Here is a 17,345-nt window from a genome sequence, read left to right as displayed (position 1 = left end):
TCTGCCTGCAGCACCTCATAGGCTCCCAGGAGAGAGTGTGCGTCCCACGGTCTACCTCTCACAAAGCCGAATTTGGCTCCACTGTTCTTCGCTTCCCCCAAAATTTGATATCTATAATGCACCATCAAAAACTTTCTTCATTTGAATTTGCTCCTTTCAGCTGCAAACGGGAGGAGTGTAGAAAAGATTGTTACCAAAGTGACTCGGGTGATTTCGAGGAGAAAATGAAACATAAACCTGAACAAAAAAAAAAAAAAAGTGAAATGAAACAGCCTCTGTATGACAACTTAAGCAGATGTTGGTGTAGAATTTATAAGGATGAGGGAGCTATAGAGCCTCCCTCCAGCTACTCATAGTTCACTTAAAGGCCAAGAACGCCCCCAAAATCTGTTTCTAATTTTACAGAAATCTTTCGAAATTTGGCACGGTAGTCAAAAGTCCGTGGAAAGGCGGGGGGAGCAACTCATGTCCTGACTTCAGCTTCCAACTGGAAGACAGACTTGCTTCTTTTCAACAGTTTTCACAGATGCGGTGACCCACGCTGTGCTGTGAGAATCAGCTAACTTTTAAAAACATCTGGAAAAATGAAGGTTAGTGTGTGCCGTCTCGGGGACGACCACAGAGTAGAGGCTGCCGGGGCTGAGTATTGTCAGAGTTTTCTATTCTTTAGAGACGGTGGGGATTTGTGTGTTGAGTATCGCTTCCTGGTGTGTGTTAGGATTAGAAAATGGCTCTAAATATACTGTAGAAACATTTGTCTTAGCAGAACTGGAAAGGCTCCAGCAATTACCGCCAGATCAGCGGAACACAATCCAAAGCTTTGTGGGGAAGGAGAAGTAGGATCTAGGGTTAGACAAAAATCTTACCACTTCTCAGTAGGAACTAAGCCCAAACATAATTTTCTTTATTCTGTGTAGACATGGCTGAAAACTGTCTTTGGAGTTACCACCCTGGCTGCACTTGCTTTAGTGGTAATCTGCATTGTCTTACGTCCTTCAAGAGGTAAGAAATTTTCTGATTCACTCGGTCTGCCTAGCGTAGCCTGGAAAATGTACCAATGTGTGAACTCAAATGGGTGAACATTTCCTAAGTGCCTACTTTCCAAAGTAAGCCTGTTATTTCTAAGAAGACGTATAAGTTCACAGCTATGTTGTGTGCAAGACCAGAAATACTGGAGATTTAAGGGTAGGAAGAGATTTACAGTGTTATTTCAGCAATAGAAAAACCTAAGAGCCATTCTGCACCACTCCCACCACCCCCCAAAATACACACAGAAGACAAGCTTTGATAGGCCTTTCAGGACTATATTTTTAACTAGCATTGTTTTCTATTACTAGATTTGCCGGGTAGCAAGTAAAAATAATGAGCAAGAATAGAAAAGTTAAAAAAAGAACCTATGGAGGCTTTGAAATCACTAAATAGTGCTTCTAAAAAATTTAAGGAAGATGTTCAGAATAGAAATCTCAGGAATAGCCATATAGGAAAAGTAAAATTCTTCTTCTATATACAGTAGCAATTAACCATTAAATTAGGAGGCTTGTTATAGTTAAGCAAACATTATCAAGATAAATTAGTTGGGTTTTTATGGTTTTTTTAATTTTTTAAAAAAAATTTGTATAGAAAGGCTTAGGCTGGTAACAATGTCACTTGACTGAGACCTGGAAGATGTTATGCACAGATTTTGAAACTAGTTTTAATTTTGATATTCTCAACTGGTAATAAATTATGGCCCTGTTATTCTGAAAATTCTTATGAACAGCAATGTGAGCTTCTAAAACAGAGATATAATGTTACAGTGACAATGTCTGTACCATAGGGTCTGGGAGGACAAATGTTCAGAGTTGACCAGAACTGGGAAACATCCGTGTTTAAAGCGAACCGACTCTGGACACGGGTTAATGGCACAGCCTGTGCCAGAGAACACACCAGTCCTGAATTCTTTGTTGCTTTTTAAAGCTTTTTTTAACGTTAAAACATATACAACATGCAAAAACTTGAAGAGTTCAAAACATCCATGGTCCGTTCACAGAACTGCAAAGTATAGAATAACCTGGTGACGGCAGTGTCCTTGGGTCTACACTTTTAATTTTTAGCTCACATCCTCATGTCCTAAAGCACAAGATTATCCCTGGGATATAGAGATATATACTCCTATTTGCATTTTTTTCAAAATTATTAAGCTAGACTATCACCTCAATTCTTAGAGGACACAATACCTTTAACCAGGGCCTACCCAGGTCTCTGACCCTTTTAATCCAGTAAAAATCAAGCTTTCTCAGGCACTCACCAGAGCTTGAAATGCATATTCTGCTCCCACAAACAGTTTCTGGAATAAAAGTGCATGTATTTTGGTGAGATAGCCTTTTCTGTCCACAAGTCTTGCCCTTTGGACTTTGAAGAATATTTCCAAAGAGAAGCATATTTATCCATTGCAAATAGCATATAAGGATAGATATTTGGGTCTATACTTACATTTATAGATATAGACATTTGTGTAATTACATATAATCCCAATCTTTATCTTCTTTCCAAGTTTTTTATGAATAGCATACTCAAAAATATGTTATAAACTATATATAACATAAAAGTCCTGTTTTTTTTATATAACATAGATTTCTATTTTCAATGGAAATGATAATTCTCTAAGTAATTTCCTGTTATTGTGAAATAATCATATTAACCTCAAGATGAATTTTTTTGCATTCATTTACTTCTACTGCAGGAGTAAACAATGCTTAAGACTACTTTTTGGACTGTAAAGACACTGTCATTTCAGTATTACGAAGACCTCAGCATGTCATCTGAACACCATCTTCTTCTCACACCCACATCTTCACCATGTCCAAGCTAGGTATCAGGCCAAACCTTATTCACATCTCTTCCTTAGGGAGAGTCTGAAGAAGTAAGACTTCTCATGTGAAGTCAAGGAAAAGTAGGAATGTAACAGAAAGGAGAAGTAAAATCTAGGTAGACCCCTACACCATTTCATCAGAAACACCACCACCAAACGTTTGTCTCCTGTACCCTTGGGTTCCTAGTCCAGGAGCTCTATGCCAATGTAACAGGAGTCAAGAAATATCCATCCATTCCATTATTTATAAACTGGATGCACCAGGTCCCCCAAAATACCTCCTATCACTTGCTGTTGCAGATGTTACAAAGTTCAGTAGTCTCAATTTCCCTCAGACAGGCAAATGAGGACTAATTTGTCACTCAGCACACCCTAAAACACATGGCCACAGCCATCATTGTGGGGGAAAGTTTCTGTTTCTCAAGTTTAAGTGAAATAAATACAGTTGGGGCATAGGGGTCTTTTCCTTCCAGGGTGGAAATCCATGAAGAATCAGTCTTCACCTTAAAGAAGTTTTGGGAGAGAGAGAAAGACTGAAGGAATAAGTAGAACTGTACTAGTGGATGAGAATTTCCTGTTTAGCTCACTTACATATTAAAAACAAATGTGTTACAGCTCTTTCTGAAACTCCTAAAACATTTCATTTTAATTTTAATCTAAACTGAAGACAAACATGCCTTTCTACCCGGCAGTTCCATGTGGTCCTTGGCTTCTGCCCCTTCACCTGACTCCCTTGGCTTCTACCTCTTCACCTGACTCCCTTTATTCTCCTGCCTCCATTTAGTTTCTCTTGAGGATTTTCTTCCCTGCTATCATCTTTAATCCAGTATGAAGACAGAGCCATGTAAAAAGTCAGCACAGTGTCCCTCCGTTTCCTTTCGTCCACCCTGAGGGCGATTGCACAGACTTTCTTGCTTCAAGAGATTTAGGAAGACGATAAAAACAAAAAACAGAACTAGAAAGTTGCAAAGGCCTTAGAATTTAAAAAATTCTCTACAGCCTTCTTTGAGTCATGATTTACATTTTATGAATATAACCCTTTCCGCCTCCGTTTTATTTTTAATGGTACATTATCCTCTGCAGTGATTAACAAGCACTCAATAAATGTTAGCTATAATTTTTCACATTTACTTATCTTACATGCATGTCTGTGTTTGTATGTGGGCCTATTTGTATGGAGGTCAGAGGGCAACTTGTGGCTGTTGACTCTCTCTCTCCTTCTACCACAGGGGCTCCTGAGACCAAACTCAGGTGGTCAGGCCTGCTGGCTCTCACCTTTGCTTGCTGAGCCATCTTACTTTCCCAACTATGATTTTTTTTTTAATTTCAAAATTTACCACACATGGTAGATACTCAAAAGAAATTGTGCCTACAGCTCTTTCACATCCTACCATGGGCATCTATATGTGATAAAAGATGCTTCATAGACTTTTCTGTTCACTATATTAATGTTTTAATTATTTTCTCCTCAATTCTGGCCGTAGTCACCATTAATCTTGAGTGTTATTCTGCTTCTATACTCAATCTTCTTGGACCTAAAGCAATACATAGTTTAGAAACGTGTGTATGTGTGTGTGTGTGAGTGTGTGTGTGTTAAAATGAAAAAAACACAGAAAGATAAGGGGGGTCAAGGGCGGAAAGATGAGGGGGTTGGGGTGTGAAGAAGAGTAAGAGCAAATGAAAGACCCAGACGGTGTGGGGGATCACGGCGTCTCCAGGAGTGTGGCTCTAGATGGATGTTCCTGAGAAAATGCCAACACTTTTGTTTTAGCCTTGAGCCACCCAGTCACTCTCTTCCCCGCCTTTGCATCCTCTTCCTCTGTTGGCCATTGCTATCAATTTGGCTTAATCTGTTTTATAGAAATAGGTATTGGATGCCAATTTTAAATCCAGATTTCACATAAAAATTACAGAAAACTTGGGCTTCTTTACAAATGCTTAAGTGTTTGTCAGAGCAGCTTCCTAATTCCTAGTACTGAAAGGAGTCTGTTCTGGCCGCCAGAACAACTTGACCAGAACTTTATTTTCTCACAGCTCTGAGGTTTGGAAGTCTAAGATCAAAGTGCCAACCTGTTTCTTTCTGCAGATGTCCTTTGGCTTTCAGGCCACGGTATCCTTACCAGACCTTTCCCTCATGCAGGTTTGTCTCTGGTGCTGTGTCCTCTTCTTATAATGACGCCTTTCCTCCTGGGTTAGAGCAGTATGTCCTCAAAGGATCTATTTCTAAGTACAATCGCATTGGGGGTTGCCCTTCAACTTGGGATCTTTCAAAAATTTTATTACATATTTATATATTTTATTTATTGTTTATTCATTCATTTGTTTGGTGTGTGTGTGTGTGTGTAATAGAGAGAGAGAGAGAGAGAGAGAGAGAGAGATAGAGCTGTGTGGAGTTCAGAGTACAACTTCTAGGTCTTCCTTCTTCCACTTTGTGGGCCCCAAGATAGAACGCAGATCATCAGACTTTGAGGCAAGCACCTTTATTGCTGAACCATCTTGCTAGCCTTCACATTGGCACTTTTTAGGGGACACAATTCCACTCATAACAGCATATGAAGAATGATCATAACACCTTCTTTGAGATGTCTGAACTAACAATTTAAGAACAAAAGGATAAAAGCTCATGACAAGCCCTCTTTATAGGGGAAATAAAGTACAAAGTCCTTGACTCACAAATGTTTTTAGAAAGCTCATGAAACCAGAAAGAACTATGAATCAAGCACTATTTCAGTGAATTAGAAAATATACCTACACATAAAAAAGATATTATATAAAAATGTATCACTATTAACACATGTTATTCATTAAGAATAGCTACTTATACCTTCTATAATATACTGAAGAAGGTTTTGAATTCATAAATAATTTAAGTAGAAAAGAGATTAATATCTTGTAAAAAAGAAAAATTTCAATGCTGTATTTAGATGGAATTATTATCATTATCATCATTATTATTATTATCATTATAACTGTTATCACTCAGCAATTACTTTTTGTAAAAATCAATTTGGTGTAATGCAACCATTTTGAAAGATGTGAATGTTTTCAAGACTTGCCCAGTATTAACATTTACAGCTGTGAAAGAAACTATTTCTGAAGAGTTTAAAGTTTATTTATTTGTTCTTACTTTGAAGGAGAAATGGGGAATTCTAAAAGGTTAAGGGAAAGAACCAGAAAGGTCATGGGCATAAAAGAATTTCTCAGTGGAATATATGTAAATCAAAGTTATAAATCATATTTTTCTAATTGTTACTCTAAAACAGAAAATGAATCTTAACAAACTCCCTTTGAATATTGCCAAGCTCTCAATAATTTCATAAAAGTAGTTAAAAGTTTGATAATTATATAATCCAAAGAAGCTTATCTGTCTCAGATTTCCAGAGAAAATTCTTTCATAGAGACACCTTTCATAGGGACATCCTAACCACAGACATACCTTGAGAAAAATACTAATCAAGCTCTAAAGTTCAAGTTGAGGATGTGGAAAAGAAAGCCAGATTTTCATTTTAAAGCCACAGAATGCCCAACTGGGATTTAAGTATAGTAGAAATCAACACAGTAGGTACAACTTAAGTATAGCAGAAATCAAATCAACATGATAGATAGGTACAAAGTGAAATGGTCTCTTTATAGATCAACCAATCAAATACAAAATCTCCTTGTTCCTTAATACTTGTAATACTCAAAGAAACGAGCATATTGCTTATTTTTTATATCCTACTGAATTGATTGAAATGATGCAGCAAAATAGAATAACTCAATCTTTATTCACTTGTATTTCTATTCACAATTAGGAGAATAGCATTAAGATATCAATTGATTTTATGCAAACCAAGATTTTATATTTGGCAGAAAAGCTAAAGTGCTCGGTACTTTTTAAAGAAATAGATCAAAACACTCACATGGCCAAAACCAACATGAAGCAAACAAGCATCTAGGCAAGTTAGACGAGATAAGTTAGTCCAACCATTTTAGATATTAAAATTAACCTCCCAAAAGTTAATAGAAGACTGGAATGATCCTATAATATTTACTGAAACTGAGTGAGATGGTGTGTCGTCAAGTGTCTGCAAGCCCAGAACTCCAAGCAGAGGGTCTGAGTCATGAGTCTGAAGATTAATATCACAGGCCTGTGCAGTAAGCTGTGACTTTGTCTCAAAACTCTAAGAGAAAGGGATTGAGCTAGCACTTTTAATATCCCAGCCTCCAAATCTACTCAGCCTATATGATTTCAACAGAAAGAGAGAGTTCCCAACTCAACTCATTTTAGATTCTAGAGGCCAGCGTTGTATGATATTAAAATAAGCAAAACAAAAGAAGTCAAGAAGAAAGAAATATAGTTTAATATACTTTATAAGTCTTAAAACTCTCAACAAATTATGATAGTAAACCAAATTCAGTGATATTTTAAAAGATTATGCATCAGAACCATGGGATTTCTCCCAAGAATATAAGGTTGTTTTAACATTTTAAAATGAATATAATAAGCTTTCTTAACTGAAAAAGCCACATTATCATTAGCATAAGTATAGATAAAGGAATTTAGAATATCTTGACCATTTTAATAAAAAAAAATGAAATATACAGGAGAGAAGGCATAGTAGCACAGACCTATAATCAAAGCACTGGAGATACAGAGGCAGAAGAATAGCTGCAAGTTTGAGGCTTGCTTAGTCTTTATAGCCAATTCCAGTCTAGCCATATAGGAGACCCACTCTTGAAACCCAGAACAAGAAAACAACAGAATCAACACACAAAGACACATTTATGAGAGGAATTTCTTAGATTGGCTCTCATGACATAGTTTTGAGAGTCTAGCAATAGCTCTCTGCATGTGGGAGAGACTGAGAATTTGATGGCTGTCGAGTCTACATGGCTGGATGTTTGAGCATTCCCAATTGGATTCCTATAGAACTGCTAGTTTTCATACCATAATGGAAATTGAAAAGGTTGGGTTCAATGACAGTAATGATAGTGATGTCAGTGGCAGCAATACAGTAGATGCACACACACACAAGAACAGAAGATGGGCAGGCAAAAGGGAGTACTACTATTCCCTCAGCCTTCTTTACATGTGGACCACCCTCAAAGGCAATGGTGGCTATTCTAGGAGAAGGATTTCCCTTGTCAGTTAATCCTTCAAAACATACCATTATGGATATGCTCAGAAGCACATGGTTAGTTCATTCAGATCCAATCAAATTTAACAACCATGATTAACCCATAGTATAATCACTACCACCAGTGAAAGTTACAAAAAGAAGATAAAATAATTGAGGAAGTATCCCAACAAACAAGTTGTAATCGGGGTCTATAAAGACTTTCAGCAACTCATAAAAATGAGGGGAAATGGGTGATTGAAAGTCTGTCTAAGGATATACAGAGAAAATTAGCAAGCACCTAATAAGCATGTGTATGGTACTCAACACAATCCATCGTTAGAAAACTGCAAATCAAAATCACAAGGAAAGGCCAAGGAAATATCACAGAAGAAAGTCATCCATTGAGATGCACGCAGTGTGCACAGGAAATGCAGGGAAGTAGAGGGAACCGTAGCAGTGGGACTTTTCGGCCTGACTGCTAAACAAAGACTAAGGAAAACAGGAAGGTCAAGGGTCACTGCCAATCATTTCAATGGAGGATTTGTAGGGAGCACACAGTACCACTTATGGTGCAGAATCTGGATAAGGAGCATGGGGGGTCATTTCATTTTATTTATTCTTTCTTTCCATTTTATTTTTATACTTCCTCCTCTTCTCCTTCACCCTCCCCCTCTCTCCATCTAGCTCTGTGTGTATATGTGTAACCACTTTACAATCAAGGGATACCTCTAGCTCAATGTTACATGAAGATGTTAAGAAGTTTCACAGACATGTCTGGAGTGTATAGAAGTGGGGTTCAACTTTGGTAATGGTCCTAGGGTGGATTTCCCAAAATGTGTATTATCCTCAAAGAATAAAATAATTTCTGAAAGTAGCTCTTCCTCAGGTCTCATGCAATAGCAACAAAGGAGCTACCTCACAATTTCAAACAGGAGTTAGAAGAAGATGTCCTACCAAAGGAGACTGACACTTAGAAATAGACAAGAATATTTTTGTTTATGAATCCCCACAAGATTCTTGCATGCCTGCTTAGACTTTATGTTGACCATGTCCCATGATCTTAAAAAAGTTTACAATGGGAAAGCTTGGTGCTTCCTTTGAATGACTTGTTTTTCGGTATAGGTGCTACCCTCCGAGATGAAGAGCTACTCCCCTCTTTAACTACTCAGTAAGTGCTCTAAACTAGAAAGCTCACATCCCATCAGATTTCTATCCTTTCATCTATACTTTGGAGTATAACTGTTCTACATGTTGTGTATTGCTTGGTTCTTGTTCTAGTTTTTAATATTTGCTATTGTTTTACTATAAGTGTTTTCATGTTAAACTGTAATGGTAAAGTGCTCAGCCTCTACAATCAGACGGATTTTAAATTCCAAGTTTGCAATGAATTAAGCATGTTCTTTGGCCTCTCTAGTTTTCATTTCCTAACTTACAAGTACTGTTCACAACAGCACATCTCAGAGGGGCACTATGAAGACCTGATACACTCATGTGTGAGATGCTTGCAACTTGTGAAAACTTAGTCAGTTGTAACATATCCTGTTTCTGACAGAAAATTGCTTCAGAGCCTTTTTCAAAGTTGTTGGTCTTGACTCATATTTGATTTTAAATAGTTTTAAGTACGTTTTTCACTCAGCTATTTCCTGAATGTATTCCTTTGAACCTACTCCAGAAATAAGCATGACCCACGTGATGCTTAGAATAGAACCCCCATTACACTCTTCACAAAACTGGCTAGAAGATGGGACCAGTATTCTGGGGACATTTGGCCTCCATAGAGTAGCCTTGTGGCATCAATCCCAACTCATTCATGAAAACAAGAACAAAAAGATCTATTCGTCATTGTGTGCCTACTTAATATGGCCCACTTCTTCTCATGTTTCCTGACAAATGTGAGCATAAGGCTTGGATGTTTCTACTCTGATAAACACTCTCAATCTTTCAGGATTAGTCAATTAAATGGTAGACACAGGCTCATAAAGACACAAAGTTTTCAGAAAAAAACTAGGGCGACAGCGGCTCATTACTTGCTTCTGAATCATTTCATGATTCGTAATTTCTTAGATACATAATTGAGCTAACTTCCAGCTTTGCTTAATATGTTGAAAATTCAAATAATTAAAGCATGGCTAATTAGGGCATTTAAGTGCTGTATGAATAACCATGCTAAAGAGGGGCCAAATTGGATTTACGACACCAGCAAAGATGAAGTGTTAAATGGGCAAATGTCAGTTGGTTAGAGTAGACAGATACTTTGACAGTTACACTCCATTTCTTTTAAGACAACAGAGTATGCAACCCCAGATGCAAAACCTCCATTCTAAAATCATCCTTCCAGTATCAATCATTGTTTGGAAAATGATAATAAAGTCCATTTATTCATCCAGTCATTTGAATAATGAAATGTTTTAATGCGGCAGTGATCAAACATGCTTAGTATGTTTATTTTCATATACATTTTATACTGTTTTACACACATGCACGCACACACACCACAGTCAAGGACCAGAATACTTTCTCTACAATCTTCCATTTAATCTGGAGCAGAATCATCAGCTTGTCTTCTAGTCACTAAGTTTTCTAGGCTAATTGAATGTATTCAGTAGACTGTGTAGGCCTTGAACTTTACCTTACCTCAGAATGGCTAGGATTATCGAATAGTGCCACGCTGGCACAGAAGTCTATCTTTAAAGTAGCACTCTAGATGACTCCAAGGACCAATTAGGACAAGTATTTAAGTAAAGCAACACAAAAGTAAAAGATTATGTATATGTATATGTGTATGTATATGTATATATATTACAATATGAATGGATATATTTTTGAGAATGATCAAAAACAAGGTAACATAGTATTGATAAACTTAGGTTTTATTATTATTATTATCTCAAGATATTTCTTGTGTCTCTGCATTTTTGTAGAAGCAGGCACATATTAGTAGGAAAACTCAAACATGGCTCTGGTTTCATTATTGGAGTCTTATGCCTTATGGAACTCATAACCAGACATGAAAAATATACATGGTCAATAATGAAGTAATGAATAAGCCCAACTCCAGTCACACTTTTGTAGTTCCAAGGATGGATTAGGTGACAAATGCTAGTGGATGGTGCACATCCCAGTGTTACACTCATGATCTGTGTGGTTTTATTTTCATTTCAATGCAATTTGATTCAACCTCCTAGAGCAGAGATGTGATATCCACTGAAGCAAAGACACTTAGCAAATCACACATGGAACAGAACACACAGTTTAAATTCTCCTTGTTCTACCGGGGATAGATATAACTGGGTCCAGCCTAATATCAACACAGCTACGCTTCACATACTCTTAGCTTACAAAGGTCCCATGAGGTTAGAAATGACCTTACTTCCCAGTCTGTGCCCTGAGCCTTATCCTGTCTACACACATACATGTTGTGCATCATGCTTGTTGGAGATAATACTGTTCTCATTATGGCAATTAGTAATATGATTAATGTTATTTAAACACTTTACTGATATTTTGAGCCATAATATGGCATATGACAAGTTCTCTAAATAGATTGTTGGCATTTACAACTACTGTGTGCTCATATACGTAAGTGACTAAGAAATGCAATGAAATATTCTGTCAAGCACCACCTTTCTGTATCATGTAATTTCGAGATTTCAAAAAGAGAATAGCAAACCCTGGGTATGGTCCTGGGAAATCCAATAAATACCAGGTGACCAATAACAATATAAAAATGTATGGGTTTTAAAAATCTTTTGGAAAATTGGCTTTAGGTGCAGTGTTGGTTCTGGTTTTATTTACAATCCTAACCGTGCCATGTTAGTTAAGGAGTTAAGGAGCAGCCCAAGAGTAAAGGATGCATTTTGTCATGCTAGACGACTAGTGCACTTTCACTCTGTGCACTGCACAATAGCCTCAGCTAGATCTGCATGGACAGAACTGTGGTTTAGTACATGTTCAACAATTACCCAAACAAAAATCTCCAGGGAGCAAATTACTTGGGAAATATTGATCTAAATCATTCTTGGAAGGCCTGGCTAGATGGCTCAGTGGGTAAGATATCTAAGAAATATCTTATAAATGTGAGGACCAAAGTCTGGATTCCTAGCACCCACAGAAAGGCTGAACACTGGTGTCAATCATTTGCAACCTCAGTGTTGTAGATAGAGTAGAGGCGGAAGGATACTGGGGTCTTGACAGCCAGAGCAGCAAGCTCAGATTTTCTGAGAAACTTTTTCCTCAGTAAATAAGGCAGAAGATAAAAGAAAACACCAACATTAACTTCTGGCATCCATGTGTGTGTGTGTGTTTCTGTACACAAACACAAACACAAACAAACAGAGATAGACAGACACACACACACATACACACACTTAGGGCACAGAGACAGACACATGAGAAAGGGGGTACATTATTTAAAGGTTACTACTGGGATGAGGAGACAATTATGCTGCTTCTGTGTAATCATGGAGACCTAAGCTCAAATCTTCAAATTTTGTATTTAAAAAAAAAAAGTCCAGGTACAGCCCTGTGTGCCTGCAAAACCAGTTTTGTAGAGGGTAAGACCAGAGGGTTGCTGGAACTTTCTGATGGATACCTTAGCTTTAGTCTTTTAGAGAGAGGCTGTTTCAAAGGAGTAAGGAAGGAAGGGAAAAGCAGGGTATTCAACTTCTGACTAGTCTTATCCCATCCATACTCACGAAGCGCGCGCACACACACTCACACACACACACACACACACACACACAGAGAGAGAGAGAGAGAGAGAGAGAGAGAGAGAGAGAGAGAGCAGAGTCAGGGACAGAGAGAATTGGAAGCAAGGTGAGGCTATAAATGCTTAATGCGTCTCCAATAAAAGACCTTCTTCCACAGAAGTCTACATCCTAAATGCTGTACTCCCCAGCAGTGCCAGATGCCGAGGACCGAGTATTCAAATACTTGAGCCTTGTAGGAAACATTGCTTTCTTTTTCTTTTAAACCACAATAGCAATAAAACCCATGGTCACATCAAATGTGTGGATCATTCACACACCTGTGGGAGTATGGAAATACACTAAAATAGCCTAGGCTGTCACTGTTCACTTAGCAACTTAGTTGTGATTGCAGGGCATGCATGCACGTTACTTCAAGGTGAATGAAGAAAACTGAGCCTCACATTTCCAAGTGTAACCTAGTTTGGCTGACAGGGATCATTGGGATCTTCTAGTCAGATCCCTTATTTTTATATGAGCAAGCTAGGACTTAGGAGATTCACCCAAGTATTATAGGAAACTAGTGGAAGAATACATACCCATTCTCTTACACTTACATGCCTCTATGCATCTTTCCTTTCATATATATATATATATATATATATATATATATATATGTGTGTGTGTGTGTGTGTGTGTGTGTGTATGTATCGATTCAGTGAGTGTTTATTAAATGTCTATACATGCTAGACATCAAAGATATGATGGCAAATGAAATAAGGTGGGGTCTTCAGGTTCATGGTAACAGTTTGGGTTGCATAGGGGTTATAGAGCCATTAATAAAAGATATTCAAATACATTTGTAATTAATTTCAAAGATGATATCTCTAAAATAAAATGACATATGCTTTGTTATTATGACAATGCAACCTGACTTGAAGGAGAGTGTCAGGGAGGGCTTCTCAGAAGAGCAAGAATAAAATTAAACACTGAAGCCTAAATGAAAATCATAAGGCAAAGAAGGAGGGTAGAAAGAGATACAGAGCCCTCCAAAGAGACAGGGTGTTGTGATGGTTTGAAGGAGAAAAGTTCCACATAGTCCCCTGCGTTTGAACATATGTTCCCCAGTAGGTGGCGCTGTTTAAGGCGGTTTAGATGGTGCAGCCTTGCTGGAGGAAGTTTGTCCCTGGTGGTGGGCTTTGAGACTAAAGCCTCAAGTGACTTCTAGTTTGCTCTCTCTTCTTCATGCTTTCATTTAAAAGTGCGAGGTCTCAGCTACCTGGTCCTGTTGCCATCCTGTAACTTGTTGGCATCCCGTCCTGCTACAATGGGCTCTTATCCCTTCGGAATCATAAAACCAGTCTTCCTTAAATTGCCTTAGTCGGGGCAGTTTATCACAGCAACAGAAAATTAACTAATGCAGGTGTTTATGGGCTAGAAATAAAGCCCCAGCTTGTTTGGGGTCAAGAAAGTAATGAGGGAGGAGCAGGGAAGACTGGTTTGGGAGGCTGTCCTAGACCTGCCAGAACCTGTAGATTATGTTTAGAATTTCATCTTTATAATGAGAGTCATGGAAAGCTATGCAAGGCTGTTAGCAGAAGGATAATATTATGGTTCTCATCTTTAACAGTTTTATTTTCACCTGGGTGAATGCCAGGCTCATAAATGCTATTTTGAGGTATTGGGCTTTCCTGTAACTTTGAGGTTCTAAGTGGTGGTCTGGAGAAGGAAGAGGTGGGAGGTAGGGGGGATAGAAGCAGGTCCATGAAGGGGCATTGGGAGGGCATCGCCTTATTGCCCATCTGGCTTAACCTGGCTGCCTTAGACCTCTCTAATGAGCATCTGAGGAGGCAATGAAGCCATGATATATACATATATACACACATATACACACACACACACACACACACACATGATATATACATACATATATATGTGTGTGTATGTGTGTGTATGTGTGTGTATGTGTGCATGTATGTATATATCATGTGAACCCTTCCATATATATATATATATGTGGAAGGGTTCACATGAAGAAGAAATTTACATGTGGTTTCGTTAACCTTTCATGAATTTACATAAAATTTTATGATGCTTAATGTGGTACTCCTTGTACAGCTTCTTTTTGTAAAACAAAAAAAAAATAGTGTATCAGGACTAAGAAAGTTGTCTGAATGAGCTACAGCCCTTCTTAAAAATCCAGAGGGTAAGAATTCTAGATGATCTCATTCAACCAAGTGGGATTCGAAAATGTGTCCTTGAAAAATGAACAGAAACCCAAGCCAAGCTTTGCAAGAGAGAAAATGTGGCCAAGTACAGAGAAGGGTCTGGGAAACTCCATGCTGCATCTGAGCCTGGCTGTCAGAGTCACTGATGTAAGGTCCAAAGTTGTTGGAACTTTGCCTCCTGTCCTAGAAGTCCTTGATGGGTTTATTTTACTGACGGAAGAGAGTGTCCCGGCCATTTTACGATCTTTCCCTTCCTACACAATTCCCCACACACACCCTGCCTCCCCACTTGCCCATGAGTGTCAGCAAGCCAGCATCTATCCAGGAGTTAAACAGGCACTTTGCAAAGGCAGAGAGTCTACCTACCATTACCTGAGGATGAGCAGATGAAGAACACATTTAGAATTTAGTTGGACAATAAGCTCCGTTGCTAATGCTATGTTTCTTTCTCCCCTTAAGTTTACAACCCTGAAGGAAACACAAGGAGAGCTCTTACCCTGAAGGATATTTTAAATGGAACATTCTCATATAAAACGTATTTCCCAAACTGGATTTCAGGTAAATGGATCATTTCTTCTGGGAGTTTGCAAAATATATACTCTTGTCTTGTCAGTGCTGAGGCTCTTTTATAATGGCTGTAGCTCCCATTCACCAATCGAAATGAACAAAGAGATGGATTATTAGGAATACTCATGGAACGTTTTCATACCACCATTCATTCTGGGCATGCACAATTGTTATGAAGCTACCTTGAATCTTAGCAGGAAAACAGAAGTTAGGAGTGTTGTAGGAGAATATTGTCAGTAAATGACATTGCTCGTGGGAGTGAGAAGCAGGGCCTCATTTAGGGGAAAGCAAGAGAATTTGACCCATTCAGAGCACCCATCCTTATTCCAAACAAGACAAGGCAATTCCCTCCTGACGAAAATACCTTTAAGGGTTACAGAAATGATACTCCTAGCTGTTGTAATTCGAGCATGGTCAAAGAAATGGTGAAGTTACATAAATGGCATTATACTTGTTATTTATAAAGGGTCATTTACCAAGATAGGGTATTGTCATTTTTCTTTTTTAAAAAAGAACATTTATGTGAAATATTTGTTGTGCTAAATCAAAACAAAGGCCAAATACATTTATTTTCATTACTGTAAAAGAAAGTCGTCATATTAAACTAGTTTGTCCTCTTTGTAGCTCAGACAAAATAAAAGGTTATTTATGAGCACCCTGAATCAGCTAGAACAGGGCTGCTCTAGCAAATGTGCCATCTTTATGAGATGCAGAAGGAGGACATTTTCTTCCCTCACAGCCTCAGCTTCTATATGCTGGACAGGGAGGAAGGCAAGGTACATCTGTGAGGCAGAGGGGGTTCTTTCGTGGTAAATATCGTCTTTAAGAGCAATCACTTTATGTTTCGCTTTCTTTTGTATTTAAAGAACAAGAATATCTGCATCAATCTGAGGATGATAACATAGTGTTTTATAATATTGAAACAGGAGAATCATATGTCATTTTGAGTAATAGCACCATGGTATGTATCCGCATCCTCCGACTCCCTCAGAAACCTTTCAAGCACCCCACTGACCCAAGACCTCATTCAGATTCTTAGTGGTGATCTGGATAAAGCTCACCTTCCCCCTCCTTCCCCAGTGCTGCCTTCTAAACACACTCAACCACTGCCCTCTTCCTCTGCTCTAACCTATAATGCCTTTCTCCCTCTGTGTAAATAGATGGCATCAGATATAAATTAGGAAAGTAGAGTCAAGAGAACTGAGATTCAACTCCTGTTATTAGTATGAAACTTTGGGTAATAGAATAAACCTAGCTTGCTATGCCTTAGTTTTTCTACCCTAAAGTGAGACCAATAATACTTTTTAGGTTAATATAAAAATTAAATCAAAGTACAACATAAAGTGCTTAGGACATTCCTTAACATCGGATAAATGTTCAGTAAAGGGTAGCTGTGATGTTTGGAGCATACTGTTGCATCTTCCTGGGTTTGCAAGCCTCTTCTATCTCTATTCTAGAAGTCCTACTAATCTTTCAAACTGAGCTTAAAGGATAGCCCCATAGTCTCTGTCCCAAACTACCCTCTCTTCACGCTTTTGCAGCGTCGTACCTAATAACCTTTATAACTTTTTAATTTGCTCTGTCGGTCATCTGCAAGATTTAATAATATGTGCTTTTGAAATTTTTTTTTTATTTTAATTACATCCTCCCACCGTGTCTAGTAGTTTCCCTCCAATGCACTATGTATGGCATCTGTGTTTTGAAATCGCAGTGAAAATGTATGTGAGCCTATCTGTGATATGATATCGCTTTAGAATGAAAAAGTTATGACTGGTATTTTTCTATGTTCTAACCAACTTCTTCATATTTCAGAAAAGTGTGAATGCTACAGATTACGGTTTGTCACCTGATCGGCAATTTGTGTATCTAGAAAGTGATTATTCAAAGGTATCAATCCTTTAATTTTGATAAA

General features: G+C 38.1%; 1 protein-coding gene across 3 annotated transcripts in view; it reads left to right on the top strand.

The window, feature by feature from the left end:
- The first annotated feature begins 308 nt into the window (after nucleotides 1-308).
- The window catches only part of Fap (fibroblast activation protein alpha), a 67,784-nt gene continuing 50,747 nt past the window's right edge, over nucleotides 309-17,345 (top strand). The window contains exons 1-5 of one of the 3 annotated variants that reach the window (XM_052182572.1): nucleotides 309-590; nucleotides 918-1,002; nucleotides 15,326-15,424; nucleotides 16,300-16,394; nucleotides 17,246-17,320. In XM_052182572.1, coding sequence (XP_052038532.1) covers nucleotides 585-590; nucleotides 918-1,002; nucleotides 15,326-15,424; nucleotides 16,300-16,394; nucleotides 17,246-17,320 — 360 coding nt within the window. In that variant the 5' untranslated portion in view covers nucleotides 309-584. The remainder of the gene's footprint in view (nucleotides 591-917; nucleotides 1,003-15,325; nucleotides 15,425-16,299; nucleotides 16,395-17,245; nucleotides 17,321-17,345) is intronic. The other 2 variants (XM_052182571.1, XM_052182570.1) reach the window with 2 other exon arrangements.

Source organism: Apodemus sylvaticus, chromosome 5 (assembly GCF_947179515.1).
Source record: "Apodemus sylvaticus chromosome 5, mApoSyl1.1, whole genome shotgun sequence".
In the NCBI taxonomy this organism is placed as follows: domain Eukaryota; kingdom Metazoa; phylum Chordata; class Mammalia; order Rodentia; family Muridae; genus Apodemus; species Apodemus sylvaticus.
The sequence above is the reverse complement of the archived record's forward strand: the minus strand, read 5'-3'. Positions and strand labels throughout refer to the sequence as shown.